Below are 21749 nucleotides of genomic sequence, written 5' to 3' on the forward strand. Positions count from 1 at the left end.
CTCCCGCCTTATTGTGGATTAGCTTTCCTATATCAGCAAAAACATATGACCTTAGATTTTGGGGGACTGGCTTATTTCCCTTAGCATGATAGTCTCCAGGTCCATCCATTTACTTGCAAAAGCCATAAAGTCATTCTTCTTTATGGCTGAGTAATATTCTATACACCACATTTTCCCAATCATAACAGGTTGTACTTTACATGAATTTCAGAATAAGGAAGTGCAGTTAAAAAAAATAGGCAAACTGCCTTAGATCACAAAGCTCTGAGGGCAGAGCTGGGATTCCAGCCAAGCCTGGCTAATGAAAATGTAAGATTTACTTATACTGCACTACTTCTAGCTGTAGAGAATGTTTCCTATTTAATAGTGCATCTGTAATGGTTGATTATCTTCCTAATAATATATGCTCATGAGGCAATCACCTTCCTATTCAGCATGTTGCTTTATCATTTTTCTTATGTGTTCTTATATTTTAAAAGAGTAGGTTGCCAGGCAAAGTGGCACGTGACAGCTATACCAGAGAGACTGAGGCAGGAGGGTTTCAAATTCGAGGTCAGCAATAGCAACTTGGCTAGACCCTAACTCAAAATAAAAAATAAGAAGGAAGTCATAAAGAAGAATGAAATTATGTCATTCACTGGATGGAACTATAGAACATCATGCTAAGTAAAATAAATCAAACTCAGAAGGTCAGGATCCATATGTTTTTTATGATTTGAAGATGAGGTGCCCTCAAAAGCTCATTCATGAGACAATGAAAGAATGTTTGTCCCACTCAGTCAAAAGTCAAAGGTAGACCTGGGTAGGACTCTCTGGAAACCTCCCTGGGACTCCCAATAAAACTGGAGGGCAAGAGGGGCACTCTGGCCTTCTGAGAAGACCCAATGTCTCCATTGAGAAGGTCCCTTTTTCTATCCCCTTCTAACAAACTTATGCCTGCTACTCTAAGCCACATGTCTGAAATCTGTGTGTCATGATTTAAGAGCTGGTGAAGGGACCTCTGTGCGGCCTCAGTTTTGCAGCAGGCCCTTGCCCCCAAACACAGGTATGGATATGGCGTAATGAATCCCACTATTATGTATAGTCATAATGCTTAAATAAAACACATAATAAAAAAGTGCTGGGGATGCAGCTCAGTGGTAGAGCACCACTGGGTTCAATCCCCAGTGTTGGAGGCAGGGTGAGCAGAATGAGAAGGTTAATGAAGAAGTAATAAACCAAATTTTCCACTACCAACTGAAGCATCTCACAGACCTGAGACTCCCTATTTTAGTATTTTCATATTATCTGAAGAGCTGAAACAAACGAATGGGTAGACTAGTCCAAGCCCCTGTCTCCCAGGTAGGATGGTCGCCGGGCACAAACACGTGAGATGCCCAGTCTGATTCTAATCAGCTGATTCTCGGTGGTGCATCCTTTGCACAAAACCCCGCAAGATGCTTTTAGAGCCATGCTACACTAAGCTGGAATCAGACTTTGCCATCTCCTGTCTTTGCCACCACGGGCAAAGGCCCTGTTTCCTCGTTCGCAGAAAACAGGATGACCATGCCCCACCTCGCAGGGTCGTCCTAAAGGGGTTAATGAAATCGTATGTGCAAGGACTGGGAACACTGGCGGGGAATAAAGGACTGGGGCGGAGTGGGGCGGGGTAGGGCGGGGAAGGACTGGGTAGGGTTCTGTCAGGCCCCGCCGGGTCTCAGCTCTGCTCCGCGAACTTCCACGCAGCAGGCCCGCAGGCAGCCGATTTGCTTTCTGGCGGTCAAGACTCTGTAGAAAGACCCGGCCTCCTAGGGGTGGCGCGCCCTGATGCTTTGGGATCTTCCCGCGCACTGCGGCGCGCTCCGCCCCGGAAACACGTCTCCAGCGCCTTGGCGCGCTTTTGAAATAGTGTATATTTCGTGTCCGTTTGGCCGGCTTCTGCTGCTTGAGTGTCTGGTTCTTGCCCGTCGCACCCGCCCCCGCGACCCTGGTGCTCGGCATCCCCCTCGCCGCGCCGCGATGAGGACACGCGAGGAGGTAGACGCGACGCTGCAGGTCGCCAAGCTGAACGCCGCCGAGCTGCTGCCCACCGTGCACTGCCTGAGCTTCGGCCTGGGGGCCAGCGGCGCGGCCGCCGGCGACTTCTGCCTGCTGGAACTGGAGCCCGCACTGTGCCAGCAGCTGGAGGCCGGACACAGGTGAGCCGGGGGCTGGGGTCCCAGGACGCCCCGCGGAGCCCGCCTGCTGCCAGCCGCCTTCTGGTTTTTTTTCACCTGGAAATTCAGGTGGAGCAATCAGGGCCAGAGAAATGCCAGCGGCGCACAGCCAGCTGGTGGCCTGATATCCTGCGTGCCGCCAACTCCCGAGAAGGATCCCCAGCCCCTGCATGGCCCTGCAGTTAGCTGGACTGAGCTGATAAATAGGATGGGTTCAGCCGAACCAGGAGGCCTGTGTCAGTGGAATTGTCGGCAACTAGAACCCCACTAAAAATTTGAAGACATTAACAGTGATGCCAGGGACTCCACAGGACACTTTGTCATTCTACTTTGTTGTTGTTCTTGTTAGGTACAAACGACAGTAGAATGCATTTTGACACACCATACGTAGATGGAGTAAAACTTACCATTTTTGTGGTTGTACATGATGTGGAGTTACACTGCTCTTGAATTCATATATGAACATAGGAAAGTCATGTTTGATTCATTCTGTTGCCGTTCTACTTTAAAGTACAATGATAATATCTGATCTTTACAGACGTCTTGTTTCCCACATATATTACTTTTACTCAAAAGATGGATAGGACCTTTAGGGAATAAGTTAAAAGCCTTAATTATGGGGGGGCTGGGGTTGTGGCTCAGCAGTAGAGCGCGAGGCCCTGGGTTCCATTCTCAGCATCACATAAAAAAAATAAATAAATAAAGGTATTATAATTAAAAAAAAAAAAGCCTTAATTATGACTTGGTAATTGAGCTAGGGCCCCAAACAGACTTGTTTGGGGTCATTTAATGGGGACTTAAAGCTATTTCTAATTCTAGGTCAGCTGCAAATTTGCTGCCAACCTCTTGGATTAAAAAACATAGTCAGGTATTGAGAGTGTTGCTCTGTGGTACAGTGCTTGATTAGATTAGCATGCAGAGGCCTTGGGTTTGCTCCCAGTACAAACAACAACAACAACAAAAAATAGAAGTTGGTAGTTGTGAAGGCAGCCTTGAGAAATCTAGAGAATCCTTCAATCAGTTGCTTGTCAACTTGGTGCAGTCCCAACTCCTGCAAATTGATTTTCTTTTGTGTCATTCTTACTCCAACCTACATATTTGTAGGTTCCTTTTAGTTGGGCCCTTTGGGCTGCGTTTCAATCTTCATATCTGACTCTTTCAAACAGTGTTCTAGTCAATTGACCAGTCTTTGGTATTAATCAGAGTACCCTTAAGAGAACTGAAAAGCTTCCCTTATGAGTGTCCATCTGAGTTAATGGAGATCAAAAAGACTTCAGGTATGAGAACCTTCTCTTTTCTGGCTAAGCTCACAAACTTGTGCATTTTATTGGGGATAGTGCAATGTAGAAACAAACATTAAAGGGTAGACATTTGGGCTTATTAACTATTAGCAATAGGAATCTAAGAAACATTCTTTTCACTTAACTGACGGCTTAGTTACAAAGACAATTGCAGTCTTCTATTTTAGATTTGTAATTATTTGTTTAAAAGAAGTGAGTTGTGCACAGGAGAGTTTAATGTTCCATACACAAGGAAAACTTGGAGAATCAACTCTGTCATCATCTGGTCTTTCCTCTTCCTCCTCTTCACCTTCATCCTTATCTTTTTGCTTTTCTTCACCTGTGATAAATTCCCTTTCTCAGAGTCTTTCATTTGTATACATATCCTTGTCCTATTTTTCATTCAGCCTCACAGTCTTCTTTTCACAAGGCCGAGATATCTTTGCCGCATAGCTAATGGTTAGGCTAGGATGTGCTCCTTTGATTGCTCAGAACAAAACACCGAAAACATTTGAGTGGGCATCAAAGCAGTAGTGTGCTTATCCTAGGTAGCTTTATAGAAATAGAGTCTTAGGTCCCATCCCAGACCTACTATATCCCAATTTGCTTTATAACCAGATTCCTATGCACATGTTTCATAAGCACAACTTTAGCCTGTTTTAGAAAGTTGTGAGACATCGACTAAAGCCTCTAGATACTTGTGGTCTTCCCAGTAGCTTGCACAAAGATGCCTTTGGGTGACATTTGGCCTCATGGCCTCTTTAGGTCTTTCTTGCCCATATTTAGTTATTGTTTTCCTTAGTGAGGCACCAGGCGCCTGTCTGGCTCTCACTTGGTCCAGTATTTGCTCTTTGGAATCCATGATTGTACCACAAGGCTGGACACAGCATCAAGGCTTAATTTTAAATTCTGCAAGCCAGAACATTCGGGAAGTGAGTTTAAAATGAAGATGTCCACTGGAGTCCACTGGAGTCTCAATAAACCATGTTTTCATATATATATATATTTTGTTGATAGACTTTTTTTGTTTTTTTATTTATATGCAGTGCTGAGAATAGGACCCAGTGCCTCACCCATGCTAGGCAAGTGCTCTACCACTAAGCCACAACCCCAGCCCTAAACCTTGTATTTTCCCTCTGTTTTCCTGCAGTCTTGTGATTCGGGGAGATAAAGATGAACAAGCTGTGCTGTGCAGTAAAGACAAAACATATGACTTGAAAATAGCAGATACTTCAAATATGTTGCTTTTTATTCCTGGCTGTAAAACTCCAGACCAGCTGAAGATGGAGGAAACACAGTGTAACATTATTCACACTGAGGTACTGTTTTCTCTCCCCTCATTTATGTAAGTCTGAGGTTGATAACACAGGTGCCAATCTTGCCTTTTATTAAAACTTTTGGCATAAAATGTATAATCGTGGGGAATTGCAGAAGTTGTGTTATGAAATTTGTTTCTACTTTTTCATTTATTTTGGTACTGGGGATTTAACTCAAGGGCATTTTACCATTGAACTATATATATACCCAGCCCTTATTTTGAAACTGAGTCTCACTAAATTGCTGAAGTTGGCCTCAAGCTTGCCATCCTCCTGCCAAGGCCAGGTCGCTGGGATTACAGGTGTGCAACATCTTGCTTAGCCCTCTATAATGAAATTCAAAAGTTTTTCAGCATTATTATTATTATTATTATTATTATTATTTTGTTTGAAGTATTGTGAACTTGTCTTTAGTTTCTCAACTTAATTCTTTCTTTCTTTCTTTTTTTTTTCTTTTGTGGTACTGGGGTTTGAACTGAGGGCTTCATGCATGCCTGGCAAGTGCTCTCCACTGAGCCACATTCCCCAGCCACTAATTTGATTTTAAGTCTCAAATCGATCTTTTTTCTGATGTGATGACTTTGCTATTAGGTGACTCATTCAAAAAGTTTGACCTAATTTCATTGAATTTTGTTGTGGATGTGTTTTGAAAAGAAACTCCCTCAAGTCATAACTAGTGTATATGGAAGTAGTTACAAGGGAGAAAAGGGGAGAAAATGAATTTTTGAATGAAGTGTGCTTTAAGTGTGGTTTAGTTCATTAATATCTGCAGCCAAGTATAACAAATTTTTAATTATTTTGGAGAATACTAATGGTAGTTACCAAACGAAAGTCTCTATCCTGTCTAGGTCATTACACATGTAACAATCAAAGCATAGCTCTTAATTCTTTCAGGATGACTTTAGGCCAACTATTTTCTTAAAAATAGAACTGGAGAGGAAAAAAGGGAAAATGCTGGGAAGCTTTGGTGATTCATGTGATGTTACTGGAATAGAGGAATTTCCAGTAAAATTTTTATTTTGGTTTCTGTCGGGTTACAAATCTTTCACTGTAACTAACTAGATATATTAATAGTTCATTCTTTTGTAAAAGATGTTATATTTTTCATCACTAACTTGGTTGGTTGGTGTTTTTGTGAGAACATAATAATATCTACAAGTATCTTTGAGCTTTTATTTGTTGTGGGAATTCTGGTTGATGAGACTGGGTAGAACTTAAAGATCCACTAACCAAAGCCATAATCCATGGTAGCTCTTCCCAGCAGAGAAATGCCTAAGAGGACTAAATGAGAATGCACATCAGCAAGGCTGGGGTTGACAAATGGTAGTAGATACCCAGGAGTAGCAAGTAGTGTTTGGGTCTGTGGCAAATTGGACACCATAAGCCCTAAGTAGGTGGATGGCCATTATTCAGTTGACTTGTAGGTAAGCAGGCCCAGCATTGTGATTTTCTTTTTTTCAATTATGCTTGAAATTTAGGTTTTGGGGATAAAATCCTATTTTTTTTTTTTTTTGGCAACTAATTTAAACATAAGGCCAAACCTGATTCCTCTCCTGTACCACACGAAACCATATGCCCACATCTGTGCCTTGGAGATAGTCAGATAGCTGCCACTTTGAACTACGGATAGACTCCATCTTTTTTGTTTGGCACCAACCTCTTCTTTTGAAGGCCTTAGATTCAGTAGCATCTCCTTCAGGCTGTAGCCTCATCTTGTCAGTCAAGCCTTTTCCTATTTTGAGAATAGAAGCATCCCCTGTCCTTCCATCTCAGAGTTGCAAGGCATCCTGGAGATAATCCAGTTTAGCTTTTTCTCCTTTCATGTAAACACTTATTGGGCATCCAGTGCTCGGCTATCCTGAAAATGTAGAGGGAAATAACATATTCATCCATCATCTAGCCTCTGTGACCTGGATTTCTTCAAGTGATAGACCTCTGTCACAAGTCCATGCCTCAGTCTGGCTGGTCACAAAATAACGGAGCCACCACGAGGCACTTATAGGTTCAAACAGGCACTCTCCCAAACTCTCCCGAACTCTCCCAAACGCCACCCAAGTGGCCCTTCCCACCACACCAACCGGAACTCCCTCCCCCAGAACTTCCTTCACCCTTCACTGGGCTCCGCTAGAACTACTCCACCGAGAACTCAAGGGGACTCAATGGGAATTCAACAGGCGTAGGCAGCAGGAGCCGCCCTATTGCCGGACAGCAGGGGTCCATATACAACTGAATACACAGCCTGTTTCAATCCAGCGTCATCCAGTCACAGCAATTATACATAGCTTAACTTAATTATCATCTTAATGGCTCCCTGGCTTCACCTCTCAATCACTCCTTCTGGTAATATGCCAGGCGCCATTCAGACTCTGCTGTAGCTCTCAACAAGTCCAGCAATCAAATTAGCTGTAATTCGAAATAGTAGAAATTTTTGCACTGAACAAAAGCCTCCCCAAACTGATCAAGATAGAAGGAGGGTACCTTCTTTTCCTTTTAATATTCCTTCATTATTTGATGACTGAGATAATGTTTCTATTTTCTATTTTTCAGACTATATGTTTTCATAACTATGTTTTTCATAACCATGTTCATTTTCAGTTTACTTCTACCAGATTTGCAGAATTGTGACCATTCTGCTCATTCTATTCTGGGCAGACTTTAGTTTCTAAGACTATTCTTTTTAAAAACATTTTTTAGTTGTAGATGGATACAATACATTTATTTATCTATCTTTATGTGGTGCTGAGGATCGAACCCAGGGCCTTACACATGCTAGGTAAGCGCTCTACCACTGAGCCACAACCCCAGCCCTTCTAAGACTATTATTGAGATGTGATGCTCAGTTATTGATTCTCACTTTGTTGGCAGCATTTTCTGAATTGGACATTGAGAAAAGATGTTTGTTAAAGATATCTATCCATCTACTTGATGCAACTGGATGGGTATCTTCCTGATAAAAAGTAGAATACTTTGGTTCCTTTTTCTTTGGTTTTGGTCAGGAAAGATGGATTAGTTGGAATTTCTTATGAACTCTCTTTTAGAATGGACCCTAAGAGGTTATGATATGATTTCTAGATCTTTGGTTTTTCTAATAACTATTGGGAATTGAGAAGATGCAGACCTAAATTAAAGAAGCTAAAGAAACTTCTAATGGAAAATACCTATGAAGGACCTGACAGTCAAAAAGAAGAGGATTCAAATTGCTCAAAAGTAAGACTCCTGTTTTCATTCTTGATTTGAAATTTAGAAAACTTTTATAAGGTGCACTTCATGGTGAAATTCTTACTTTTTAAAGGTTATGAAAATTTTAAACTCATTCTGATGGGCTTAAAATGGTAACTTTTCAAGGGCCATGCCACTCTGACCATACCTGAACTTTTATGATCTTGGAAGCTAGGTAGGGTTGGGCCTGGTCAGCTCTCGAATGGGAGAACACATGGGAATACTGGGTGTTGTAGGCTTAAAATGTACATATATATATGTAAATAAATAAATGGTATCTCATGTGGTTTTGAAGTACATTTCCCTGATGACTAATGATATTCAGCACATTTTCATGATTTTATTTAATTTGTATATCATTGGAGAAATATATCTACTTACTTTCTTTGCCTGTGTTTTAATTATTTGTCTTTTATTTATGAACCCTTATCATATATATCATATGCAAATATTTTCTCCCATTTGGCAGGTTGTTCTTTTAATTTCTTGATGTATTTTTATTGTGATAAAATAGATACAACATAACACTTACCATTTTAATGACTTTAAAATATAAATTCAGTAGCACTAAGTACATTCATGTTGGTGTGCAAATTAAGCACCATTTTTCTCTAGAACTTTATCATCTTCCTAATGGAGGATGTTGGGAAGATGAAACTTTGTATTCATTAAACAATGGATTTCCCAATGGATTCCTCCCTCTCCCTGAGCAATAACAGCCACATTCTACTGTCTGTCTCTGAATTTAAGTACTCTTAATACATCATATGGATGTGGAATCATATAATATTTGTTCTTTTGCATTGTTAGTGTTTTTTAAAAAATATTTTTTAGTTGTAGATAGTCACAATAACTTTATTTTGTTTATTTATTTTTATGTGGTACTGAGGATCAAACCCAGTGCCTCACACATGTGAGGCAAGCGCTCTACTGATGAGCCACAACCCACAACTCTTGATAGTGCTTTGATACAAAAATTCATCATTTCAGTGAAGTCTGGGGATGTAGCTCAGTGGTAGAGTGCTTGCCTGGCATGCATGAGGCCCTGGGTTCAATCTCCAGCAAGACAAAAAAAGAAAGAAACTATTACCAATTTCAGTGACATGAACATTTACCTCTGTTTTCTGCTGTCTATTGATTTTGTATTATAAGCATTATTTATTAATAAAAGAAACTGGACTAGTCCATAAATATTGCTTTAATCTGTTCTATGTATTTATTTCCGAAAATTCAACAAGGAATCTAAAATATTATTCTTCAAAGCACTAAAATGTTTTTGTTTGTTTCAGTATACCACTGAAGATTTGCTTGATCGAATTCAGGCAAGTGAAGAAGAAATAATGACCCAGTTAGAAGTTTTAAATGCCTGTGAGATTGGAGGTAACATTTTTTATTTTTATCATTTTTAAAGATAGATTTGGGTATGAATCGAGAAGTTTTTGGACAGCTTCACCCTGTTGCATGCTTGCTTATTTGTTTGTTTGTTTGTTTATTTATTTATTTATTTATTCTGGTACCAGGGATTGAACCCAGGAGAGCTTAACAACTGAGCCACATCCCCAGCCCTTTTTATGTTTTATTTTGAGACAGGGTCTTGCTAAGTTGCTTAGGGCTTCACTAAGTTACTGAGGCTGGCTTTAAACATGTGATCCTCCTGCCTCAGCCTCTTGAATTGCTGAGATTACAAGTGTGAGCTACTGAGCCTGGCTATTTATTTATTTTTTTGAGACAAAGTCTCACTAAGTTGCTAAGACTGGCCTTGAACTTGATATTCTCCTTCCTCAGCCTCCCAAGTAGCTGGGGTTAAATGTGTGCACCATTTCTCCTGGCTTATTTAATCTTTTGCGTTCAGATATGATAATATTAGTGACTGGGGATGTTGCTGTGTGGTCGAATGTTTGGCTAGCACGTATGAGGCGCTGTGTTTGCAACCCTAGTACCACCAAAAACTAAAAAATGAAGAAGAGGAAGAAAATAGGATGGTATTTGTCTTTTTGGGTATGGGAGAGTCTATGTGTGATCATCATACAGAAGGTTACCAGTGACTTTAACCATTCCTTGTAGCCTTTTTCTTTAGGTTAAGTGGTAATAGAAGAACCATGTTTGATTGAGAAAGCGTTTGATATATCAGGCAGTCTATTACTTTTTTTTAATAGGTAAGGAAACTAAGGCCTAGGACAAAGTTTAAAAAACGACCTTGTCCAGGGCTACATGTTGAAAGATAGGATATGGCAAAGAATCCTGTATTTGAATTCCTAGTTCAAAATTAATTTAATAATCTCATTGTATTTACAAATTGCTTGGAGATGGGGCTGTGTTTCTTCTTTAATGTATTTCTAAGCATGTATTTATCATTTAAGCCTATATAAAAGATACAGGAGGGCTTGATGGAGAAACCGTGCAATACCTTATCGGAGATTCTTTTCAGCACATGGATCTGTGGTGATCCTCAGTAGATGTTTGCATGCATTCTCTTTTTTTAATTTTTAAATTATTTTTATTATTGCCAAGAGAAGCAGCTTAATTCTGTCCCCATGTGTTATGGATGAGGAAATCAGCATGCATTGGTAGATACATGATTCAATTTGCTTATAATCTTCCAATCAAGATTAACTTTTGTGAGACTATACCCCTCAATGTGGCAAATTTTGTTGAGTAAAGCAACTTCACACAATTTAGGATTAACTGGTACCACTTAGCCCTTTGTTGTGGTTTCTTGAGACTCATTCTGTCTAGAGCGTCTAAAACAGTTTTTAATTAAGTATACTTGCTGCTAATTAGTATGGTGTATGGATGCCTTGAATGTTAGTTTTAAATGGTGGGGGGTGGTGGCAAACCAAACCATTTATTCTTTTTTTTTTTTTTTTTTTTTTGGTACTAGGAATTGAACCCAGAGAGGATTTACCACTGAGTCACATCCCCAGCCCTTTTCATTTTTTATTTTGGAATGAGTTTCAGTAAGTTGCTTAGGGCATTGCTAAGTTGCTGAGGCTGTCTTTGAACTTGTGATCCTCCTACTTCAGCTTCCAAAATCTCTGGGATTACAGGGGTGTGGTACCGCACCCAGCTATAAACCATGTATCTTCTGAAGCCCTCTACATTATTCACTGATTGCATGGGAATGGATAAAATTTTGCTAGAGGGATACATAGATTACTCCTAGCTCTCTCCTCTAGTTTTACATCACACAATCCATTTTTTAATGTTGCTTTTATTTTTTCAGTATAGAAATAGAAACCTTTTCTCTTGGAAATGGTGGACGTGTGCTCAGTTTCTTTTTCCAGGGCTGGTGGTTGTGTTATCAATTATAATATGGCATTTTATATTCTTGCACAGTTACAGGGATAATATATCTCAGTGTCCAATGTTTATTTTCCTTTGCCCATACTGTATTAGAGTCTGCCATATCTCAATTGAGCTAAACATTTTTATGAATGTGAGAATATCACTGCAAAATAGCCGTGACCGGGGAATTATAACCTGGCAATGCTGCACAGCAGAGATTACCCTGTAGATTACCCTGGAATCTGTGACCCTCGCTTCATTTATTTGAAAATGTTTGCTAATGAAATGGCTATACCAGCTGCAGATTTCCTTACTTTCACAGAACAAGAAAATTATTGTGAGATAATAGAATATTAAATATCTTGGGGGCTGGGGTTGTGGCTCAGTGGTAGAGTGCTCACCTAGCATGCACGAGGCACTGGGTTCGATCCTCAGCACCACATAAATGTAAAATAAAGATATTGTGTCCATCTAAAACTAAAAAATAAATATTAAAAAAAAGAATATAAAACATCTTGAAGAAACCCAGTGTTGGTCATATAAAAAATGCTATTTAAAAATCGGTTGATCTTCCCCAGGACAGAATTTTAAATGATTGAGAGGACTAGTGGTATAGCACAATGGTAGAGTTCTTAGCGTGTATGGAGTCCTGAGTTTAATCCCCACCACCACAAAACCTGGGAGAAAAGCATTAAAAAAAAAAAAATTGTTTAAAGAAAATAAGACTTTTAGTGCCTTTTTTTCTTTTTTTTGAGCTTTTTTTTTTTTTTTTTTTGCAATGGGCAAGAGAATGCTGCTGTATTAACAATCTGTTAGCTAATTAATTCACTTAATGTTTAATTCGTTTAAATGTTCTTTGCTAAATATAACTTTTGGAATTTTTAGGTTATTGGAGGATTCTTGACTTTGACTATGAGATGAAACTTCTGAATCATATAACTCAGCTGGTGGATTCTGAATCTTGGTCTTTTAGTAAAGTTCCTTTGAACATATGCCTTCAGGAACTTGGACCATTGGAACCAGGGTAAGTATTTTAATTACTTGTCCCTCCAGATTTCTTTAAGGGGAAGGAAATTCTTTTCCAGAGGAAAACTAAATCCAGGGGATAGAGTATTTGTATTTCAATATAAAAATAATTTAAATATAGAACTAAAAAGGATTTAGGAAATTTGGTAACTGGCTGAATAAATTTACATCATGTTTTCTCCTTTCTATTTTGTTTTTATCATAAAATTTTTCTATTTATTATTTATTTAAAATTTTTCATTTTTAAAAGGTAATGTTATGAAATGAAAATTATGCCTCCATCAAGTATTGGGAATTCTAAAAGGAATTGTTATGTTTGAGCTATTTTACAGTCATAAAATTGTGCTCACATAATTCATGTAAAAATGTATTAGCCTGGGGCTTGGCATGTAGCAGCTTCCCAGTATATTTTATTTAGTTCCCAATTTAAATAAAGTCTTATTTGGCATCCAAATAATTTAGTATCTCAAATCTCAAATTTTTATCTTAGTTTCTAATTAGCAATAGGGTTTAAAATACAGTGTATAAAAATGTTGGTAATTTGTCAAAGATTGTTTTAAATTTTTCAGGGAAATGATAGAACACTGTCTTAAATGTTATGGGAAGAAATATACAGAAGAAGGTAAGTTTTTAAAGTATTTTAATGGGTATTTTAACTTTTGTATGTTAAAATTGGTATACCTTTCTAAAGCATGCTGGTGTTAAAAATAATAGTGGCACTGTGGGAGGTGAGTGGAGGTGTATAATTCTTTCCTAGAAGTAGTATAGATGAAAAGAAAACATTAGTGCTACATTTAATTGTAAGTGGATAATTTGAAACTATCTTTTCCTTAGGTGAAGTTTATTTTGATTTGAGTGCTGATAAAATATGCAGAGCAACAGCACAAATGTTACTTCAGAATGCAGTGAAATTCAATCTGGCTGAGTTTCAAGAAGTGTGGCAACAGAGTGTTCCTGAAGGAATGATAACTAGGCTTGATCAGCTCAAGGTAATATCAGTCAAAGTTACTACATGATTCAATAGGTGATTACTTACTAGGGGAGATAATATTTGTCTTGGATCTGAATTTGGAGCTGATTTATTTTCCTAGACACCAAGGGGATTATAATGCCCGTTGAATTCATCGCAGAGTCCTTTTAGAATTCCCAATACTTGATGGAGGCATAATTTTCATTTCATAACATTACCTTTTAAAAATGACTTTAATGATTGGGGAGCTAGCTCAATGGAAGAGCTTGTGTTAGCACTCACAAAGCCTTGAGTTTGATCCTCACCAAAAATAAATGAATCAACTAAAATGATTTTTAGTGACTTGACTAGTTATATAGCTATCACCACAATCCAGTATTAGAACACTTCCATCACCTCCTTAATATCCCTTGGGCCCATTCATAGATAATCTCTTTTCCTACCCAGTGTGTCTCATTTTATTCCATTTCTCTCCATTTCCATCACAACTGTCCTACTCCAAACTACCAGGGTCTCCTGCATCTGTAATAGAATCCCTCAGCAGGCTCCTGCACTTCTCATTTTCCCCATCTTCAGTCCCTTCCTGTGGTACTACTAGAATGAATTTTGTCTATGTATGGTGCTGGAATTCCAACCCAGGCCACTGAGCATGCTAATCTAGTGCTCTGCCATTGAACCATATCCCCAGGCCCTAGAATGATCTTTTAAAATTGCTAGTGAGATTAGATGAATGTCTGGCTTAAATCATTTTAATGATTGCCCATTGCACTTAAGATGTAAAATACAGACTTTGTATCTCGGCCTATAGGCTCCCTTTTTTAAAAAATACTTTTTTTAGTTGTAGACGGACACAATGTCTTTATTTTATTTATTTTTATGGAGTGCTGAGGATCGAACCCCATGCCTCTTACAACCCCATGCCTCATGCGTGCGAGGCAAGCACTCTACCACTGAGCCACAACCCCAGCCCCTAGGCCCTTTTTGATCTGCCCAAAGCTTTATGTGTTTGCTTTCTCTCTGGCTTACCACATAACAGCCTTCTTGAAGGTTTAAAGATCATTAAACTCTTATCTTACATTAGGACCTTCATATAAGGCTTTTGTTCTAGAATGATATTCACTCTAATTCCACCTGACCAACTCTTACTTATTTCTTTCTAAAAAAAATGCCTCCCATTTCCTCCTTCTGTAGTGCCCTGTAGTTTTTCCTCATGACACTTACCCCTTAGCTTTGGAAAAGTGTTTAATTACATAGTTTCTCACTGTCTGCTTTGATAGCATTTTGTTTATTGTTGCTTGCCCATATGGGGCATTCTGCCTGGGATGTAGTATATTTAATAAGTATTTGGAAAGTAAACGAAAGAATTCATTCCATATTTACAAAGTTCCTCTTATGTCTAGGTACCAAACTAGATGCTAACCACCATACAGGTGCTAAGAGCTGGCTTGGGAATTGGCAATGGTGGGGTGCACATTTCATGAGTAAATCTGTTCTTACAAATAGTGATTGTTGCCACCGAAAACGCATGCACAGAATGTATGAGAGCAAAGAAAAGGAGTTTATCAATCAGATGATTGTTAGAAGTAATAGATGCTTTACTTGCTGGGTATGGAAGGATGAACTTTTTCTTTCTAGGTAGGAAGGGCAGAGACAGGTACCAAGAGAGTATTTTCAAAAGGTATAGAAGTATAAAAATTGGGGTACCAGGCTGGGGATGTGGCTCAAGTGGTAGTGCGCTTGCCTGGCATGAGCAGGGCGCTGGGTTTGATCCTCAGCACCACATAAAAATAAAATAAAGATGTTGTGTCCACCGAAAAACTAAAAATAAATATTAAAAAATTCTCTCTGTCTCTCTCTCTTTAAAAAAAAATTGAGGTACTGTTAGTATGGATAGTGGCTAAGTGAAGGGTGCTGGCGAGATAGTTAGGGACACTATGGATTGTGCAAAAAACCCTTCAATTCTAAAGATCTGGGGCCATTCAGTGACATTGGTTAGAAGAGTTGCCTCATCAAGTGCTTATCAGATTTGCCTTTTGGAAAGAATATAAGTTGAGTGTCCTTACCTGAAAAGCTTGGGACCAGAACTATTTCAGATTTCAGGATTTTTCAGATTTTGGAATATTTGCATAAATTCTTCAGGTTGAGCATCTCTAATCCAAAATCCCAAATGCTCCCAAATCCAAAATTTGAAACTTTTTGAGCATTTTTGATTAGAGATGTTCATCCTGTACTATAACAATAAAGAAGTTAGATGGATGGAAGTTTGGATAGATTATGAAAAAGAACATTCCAGGCTTTCTGCACTTAAATACTCCTGTTTAAAAGAGTGTTGGCCAAAGAAATAGGCAATAGGGAATGGATAGAGAAATCTTGAGGCTCTAAATCTACAGGATTTGTTAACCACTTAGGTTTGGGGTTTGAACAATAAAATCTACGATGATACCTAGGTTTCCTATTTTCCTAGCATACTGGGTCTATAGCAGAATGGGATGATAAACAACATGAATTCATCTGTAAATTTGGATATAGAAGTCTGGGTCTCAGAAAGACATTGGAGTGGGAGATACAAATGTTAGTCATTAGCAGGTAATGCCGGGCCACAGGTTAATATGAGGTTACCCAGAAGAGTGACAGTGAAAGAGGTAATGGGGTCAGGATAGAGGCCCAGGGAACTACTATATCAAGTAATGCAGAAAATAAGAGAGTGATGTCAGTGATGACTCTTTTATCTACTCAATGATGACTCCTTTATCTATAAAGATAAAGGAGTAGATAAAGGAGTCATCAACATTAACAAGAAGCAGTGGGTCAGTAAGATGAATTCAGGAAAAGAGCCCACTGGATTATACAAGGACAGGTCATTGGTGACCTTAATAACTAAAGCTGTCTTGGGCTAGGGATGTAGCTCAATGGTATGGTACTTGGCTAGCATGAACAAGGCCCTGGGTTTGATCCTCAGCACTATTAAAAAGAAAAAATAACTAAAGTTACTTTAATAAATTGGTGGTAGTAGAAGCTGGAATACAAGGAGAAGAGGTGACTGCTTAAAGGAACTCTTTTCATGAAAAAGACTATTATAAATCCGTGGATGGTTCGTGTAAGTTTCATGTAGCTGACTTTTTTAATACTATGGGCTAAGCTAAATCTAGTGGTAAAAGAATGAGTCATGTTTGAATATTAGATCATTACTTTAACTGCCATTTTTTGTTGTTGTTGTTGTCATTTCTTATAGGGTTTAGCACTGGTGGATAGACACTCAAGACCAGAAATCATATTTTTGCTGAAAGTAGATGATTTACCAGAGGGAAATCAGGAACGTTTTAATAGTCTATTTTCTCTAAGGGAGAAGTGGACAGAAGAAGACATTGCTCCATATATCCGGTAAGTAATTTATGAAAAGTGGATTTTGAGGGTCGTTCTTTTTACAAAGAGTGGCATAGCATTTTAGATTTATTACCAGGACTGTTATTTTGCATTCCCTGAGAACACTGCTTCCCTCCACACTTGCTCAGGTAGTCTCCATGATGACTGGTCCTGGAGGTGGCATATGTGTTAGCTTTGTTCCTTACAACTCCTAGAACACTTCTGCTCTCTTTCCTACAAAATTACAGTTCTTTGAGGGACAGAATATATACCTCACTAAAACTCTAATCACCTCTCTTTGCCACCTATTTATTGCCTTACTTTTTAACATTTTGGTAGAAGCCAAACTGCAGCAGAATGTGTTAACCCTGAGTCACTGTTTAGAGGATCTCAAGGCACCGACACTTGAGATCCACTAACACTATGGCTTCATCCCTGTGTGTCACACCTAATAGATCATCTCTCTTCTGTTTACCCAGCTTAGATTCTGTGGCCAGTGTCTCTAACGTCTGCTATTTATACTTTCTTACTGTGCCCTCTCTTCCTCATACGGCTCTGGTAAAAATCTACAAAGATTTAATACAACTTTCTGCTTATTCCATACCTATACCTGGGCAGCCAAAATTTCTCAGAGAGAACATAATGGGGCTGTCACTTTCGGTTAAAAATGTGAGTAGAGTAGCTGGGATCGTAGCTCAGTGTGGTAGGGCGCTTGCCTAGCATGTGTGTCGTCCTGGATTGGATCCTCAGCACTGCATGTAAATAAATAAATTAAATAAAGGTTCATCGACAACTGAAAAAAAAAAAAAAAAAGGAATGTAAGTGAAACTGGATGCAGTGGCACATGCCTGTAATCCCAGCAATTTGGGAGACTGAGCCAGGAGGATTGTAAATTCAAGGGCAGCTTCAGCAACTCAGTGAGGTCCTAAGAAACTTAACAAGACCCTGTCTCAAAATAATAAATAAGGGATGGGTGGCTCAGTGGTAAAATTGCCCCTGGGTTTCATCCCTGGTCCCCCTCCATCTACCTCCAAAAATGTAAGAGGAATTTACCAAAGCCCCTGGCTAGGCACCATTTCTTCATTGAAATTGTTCTATTGTTGGAACTTCAATTACATCTTTTTCTATCTCTACACACCAGCAATATCTCCTGTTTCTTCTTTGTCCTCAGCTTAGGACCTTCTTTATTTTACAATTTTTATTTTTTCATGGTATTGGGGACGGAATCCAGTGGTACTCTATCACTGAACTACGTCCCCAACCTATTTTTATTTTTTGAGACAGGCTCTCTGCAAGTTGTTCAGCTTGGCCTCACACTTGCTGTTCTCCTGTCTCAGCCTCTCAAGTTGCTGGGATCATAGATGTATGCCATTGTGCCTAGTTTATGCTTATGACATTATTTCTTGAAGACATCAGAGCAATTAGACAGAACCACCTGTTTTAATCAGTTTTTTTTTTTTTTTTTTTTTTTTTTTTGCTGAGGTAACTAAAAGATCTAACCAGGACAATTGTAAAGGAGAAAAAGTTTTTTTAAGGGCTCACGGTTTCAGAGGTCTCTTTTTTTTTTTTTTTTTTATTGGTTGTTCAAAACATTACAAAGATTGCAGAATCACATCGGTTAAACATCCACATTTTTACATAATGCCATATAAGTAACTGTTGTATTCTGCTACCTTTCCTTCCTCTACTATCCCCCCTCCCCTCCCCTCCCATCTTCTCTCTCTACCCCATCTACTATAATTCATTTCTCTCCTTGTTTTTTTTTTTTTTTTTTTTTTTTTTTTTTTTTCCCATTCCCGGTTTCAGAGGTCTCTGTAGACAGCCAGCTCCATTCCTTGGAGGTTGAAGTGAGCCTGAATATCATGGCAGAAGAGTGTGTCAGAGGGAAGTAGTTCATATGGTGATCAGAAAGCAGAGACAGACTCCACTCATCAGATACAAATATATGCCCCAAAGCCATGCCCTAATTCCCTCCTCTTCTAGCCACATCATACCACTTCAGTTAGCACTCAGTTAATCCCTATCAGGGAATCAATTCACTGATTAGGTTAAGGCTACAGCCCAATAATTTCTCCTCCAAACCTTCTTGCATTGTCTCACACATGAGCTTTAGTGGGACACCTCACATCCAAACCATAATACCACCTTATCCCATTGTCAACTCTGCAACTTCCTCATGTCTGCGCCTCTTCTTTTGCAGTCCCTCCTATGCAGTGCATGAACTGTCCCTGCTGTTAAGGGTAGTCTTTCCTCTGCAATAGATTCATTTCCTCTGTCTTCTTCAAGACATGGCTCCTTTAATTATCCCCTTTTCCCACTCTTATTATCAGTGTCTCCCTATCATTGGGATTGGATGGATCATCCCATCAGCACAATATCTATAATATTGTCTGTATTGTCCGTCTTGAAAGAAAACACTGGCTACATACGTTCTCTTACAAGAAGACACCTTTTAAAAATGTGTATATTTACTCTCTGCTTTTTCATCTTCTGTTTTTTTTCCTTTACCCAGTGACATCTCCTGATTCCAATGACTTCCATCTTCCTACATGCAGTGGCCAATTGTCCTTGTTTACTTCACCTCTTAGCACTGTTTGACACAGTAGGCCACTTTCCCCTTCTTGAAACATCTTGGGTTTCTCCTTTCTTCCCCAGGGCAGCTCCTTTTATGTCTTTTTGCTGACTTTTCCCTTTCTTCCCCATCTTTAAATTTTGAAGTGCTCTAGGACTCTATTCTTGGTGATTGTCTCTTCTGTGCATGCTTTTCCATTGGAGCCCTCATCTTGGATTTAAATTTAGTGACTTCTTCATTTTATCTTCATACTTTACCTTATCTGTGATTGTTATATTTAGCTGCCTACTTAACATGTCCATTTGGATATCTAATAGGAATTTCATAACAGAACATTGATTCTTCCTGCCTCTACTCTTCATCTTCTTCATCTTCTTCATCTCAGTGAGTAGCACCTCCACTCATCCATTATTCAAGCAAAAAGTCTAGAAACCATTCTTGTCCTTGCCTTCCTTCACTTTCTGGGGCAAAGTATGAGTAAATCCTGATGGTCATCTTTGAACTGGGCTCTTTCCTTCTACTTTTCTTACTTTCCCTCTCCTTTCTTTATGCTTCTTATTTTGAAAAGCTTTAAGCATTCAAAAGCAGCAATATAATATAGTGAACCCTCCACATACCCCCACCCATGTTTCTTAGTCATTGACTTGTTGCTTCTATTATTTAAAACTTAGATCACGTTATGCTTTTTTTCTATTATTTAAAACTCTCTTAGGGGCTTCTTATTTATTTAGAATTAAGTCACAGCTCCCTTTCATGTCTTCATGGTTATTTATGATCTAGGCCTTTCCCCTTTCATCATGTCTTCCCTCCCTGCATTATGTTCTGGACATAATCTTCTCCTCTTTGAGGTACAGAAAAGGAAGCTCAAGTTCAAAAAGGGCAGGTAGCATAGACAGGCTCACACAGTTGGCCTAGTATCTAGATTTTCTCATTCCAGACTCCAGGGTATCACATTGCTTGGAATTCTAACCTTAGAAATTGTATGATATTACAGAAAACATGGGACTCTGAAGTCATAAAGACCTGGTGGCAAAATTTGACTGTTGTTTATCATCTTTGAGCCTCTTCCTCTTATCTAATGTAGGGCTAAATAATATATCACTCTTGCTTCTACTGTGAAGATTCAATAAAATAATAATGTAATGTAATGTACCCATTCAGTTAAGACTTAACCAATCCCCACCCTGTTTCTCCCCGCAAAACATACCCTTATGCCTACTTGAAAGATGGATTAAGGGGAAGAAAGATAAAATAATTAGTACTTTATATTTATGCTTCCTAAGATTTTCATGTTATTCGTTTATTTTTTCCTTCCCACAGAGATTTGTGTGGAGAGAAGCAAACCATAGGTGCATTACTCACTAAATACTCACGTTCTTCAATGCAAAATGGAGTTAAAGTTTATAATTCAAGAAGACCCATTACTTAAAATTTGAACAAGAGTTTCTTCTTTGGAACTGAATTGCTTTATAAAGTTGCTAGATATAAGAAAAAGATTCTTTTATGTATTTTTATTTTGGCTTTTAAAAACCTACTCCTTGAATGCATTTTTTGTTCTCATCTTAATGTTTTGAAACTATTACTACTTACTTTTTAAGTGTAACAGGATATTTCAGTATTCTTCAGATTACATTTGTTGTATGTACTCAGTGTAAACAAGGGCACAAGAAAGTATTATTTCCTATATTTAATAGAAAAGTAGTTCTGTAGTCTCTGATGTCTACATGGTTCTATTTATAGAAAGGACATTGCTTTTTGTATATAAATTTCACACCTTTAGTTAGGATTTGATGTTCTCATTATTTAAAAGTTTTCTAGATAAGAAAATAAGTGTCTAGAAGAGATCTAGTCACTTACATGCTATTTCTCAATTGAGTTCTTCTCTACTTTCAATCTTTCACAGAAACAGGATGTCACTAGGTGCTATCAAGTGTATTGTTAAGATTTGTGAAATTGGCTTGGTAATTGCTTCCCTGTTCACTTAGCTGGTATATACATGCACTTTAAACAAAATGGGTTTAATCCTCAATCTTATAGATCGGTTTATAATCCTGGCACAAATAAAACTCATTAGAAAACTACTGGTAATTTCTAGGTGGAGTTGGAATGCTTGATAAAATTTGTTTTTGTTTAGACCAAATTTTATTTTAGTTAATAAGCTTTCCAGTAGGACAGAAGGAAAAGATAGGCCAAGTTAAATCTGGTCCAAGTTTCGAAAAGTGTTAATACATAATTACAAGATTTAACTGTTACTAAAGTTTACCAGCTTTTTTCTCATGCGTGTGAAATGCAACATGATGGCTTCAAAATATGTTTTTTTCATAAGAAGATGGAAAACCTCTGATGTTCTTGGATAGGCAGAATTAATACTGTTAAATTTGCTATACTACCAAAACTCAAGGTATAGAGTCAATGCAATTCCCATCAAAATACCAATGATATTCTTTACAGAATTAGAAAAAAAACTGTCCTAAATTTCATTTGGAAGAATGGAAGTAGGTGGAACTAGAGACCATTATGGTA

General features: G+C 38.4%; 1 protein-coding gene across 1 annotated transcript; it reads left to right on the plus strand.

Annotated features, from left to right (window-relative positions):
• The first annotated feature begins 1806 nt into the window (after positions 1–1806).
• Dscc1 (DNA replication and sister chromatid cohesion 1) lies at positions 1807–20655 on the plus strand. The gene is made up of 9 exons (XM_026393888.2): positions 1807–2177; positions 4626–4794; positions 7864–7998; positions 9300–9390; positions 12181–12319; positions 12891–12943; positions 13156–13310; positions 16524–16672; positions 20547–20655. The coding sequence occupies exons 1-9, from the start codon at positions 1807–1809 to the stop codon at positions 20653–20655; spliced, it is 1371 nt and encodes a 456-aa protein (XP_026249673.2).
• The last annotated feature ends 1094 nt before the right edge of the window (positions 20656–21749 follow it).

The sequence above is a fragment of the Urocitellus parryii genome, chromosome 7 (genome assembly GCF_045843805.1).
Source record: "Urocitellus parryii isolate mUroPar1 chromosome 7, mUroPar1.hap1, whole genome shotgun sequence".
Taxonomy (NCBI): Eukaryota; Metazoa; Chordata; class Mammalia; order Rodentia; family Sciuridae; genus Urocitellus; species Urocitellus parryii.

Coding starts and splice junctions, on each gene's coding strand:
- Dscc1 (XM_026393888.2), top strand. CDS start 1,807: ATGCTTTGGGATCTTCCCGCGCACTGCGGCGCGCTCCGCCCCGGAAAC. Junction 2,178..4,625: donor CAGCTGGAGGCCGGACACAG/GTGAGCCGGGGG, acceptor GTTTTCCTGCAG/TCTTGTGATTCGGGGAGATA. Junction 12,320..12,890: donor CTTGGACCATTGGAACCAGG/GTAAGTATTTTA, acceptor TAAATTTTTCAG/GGAAATGATAGAACACTGTC.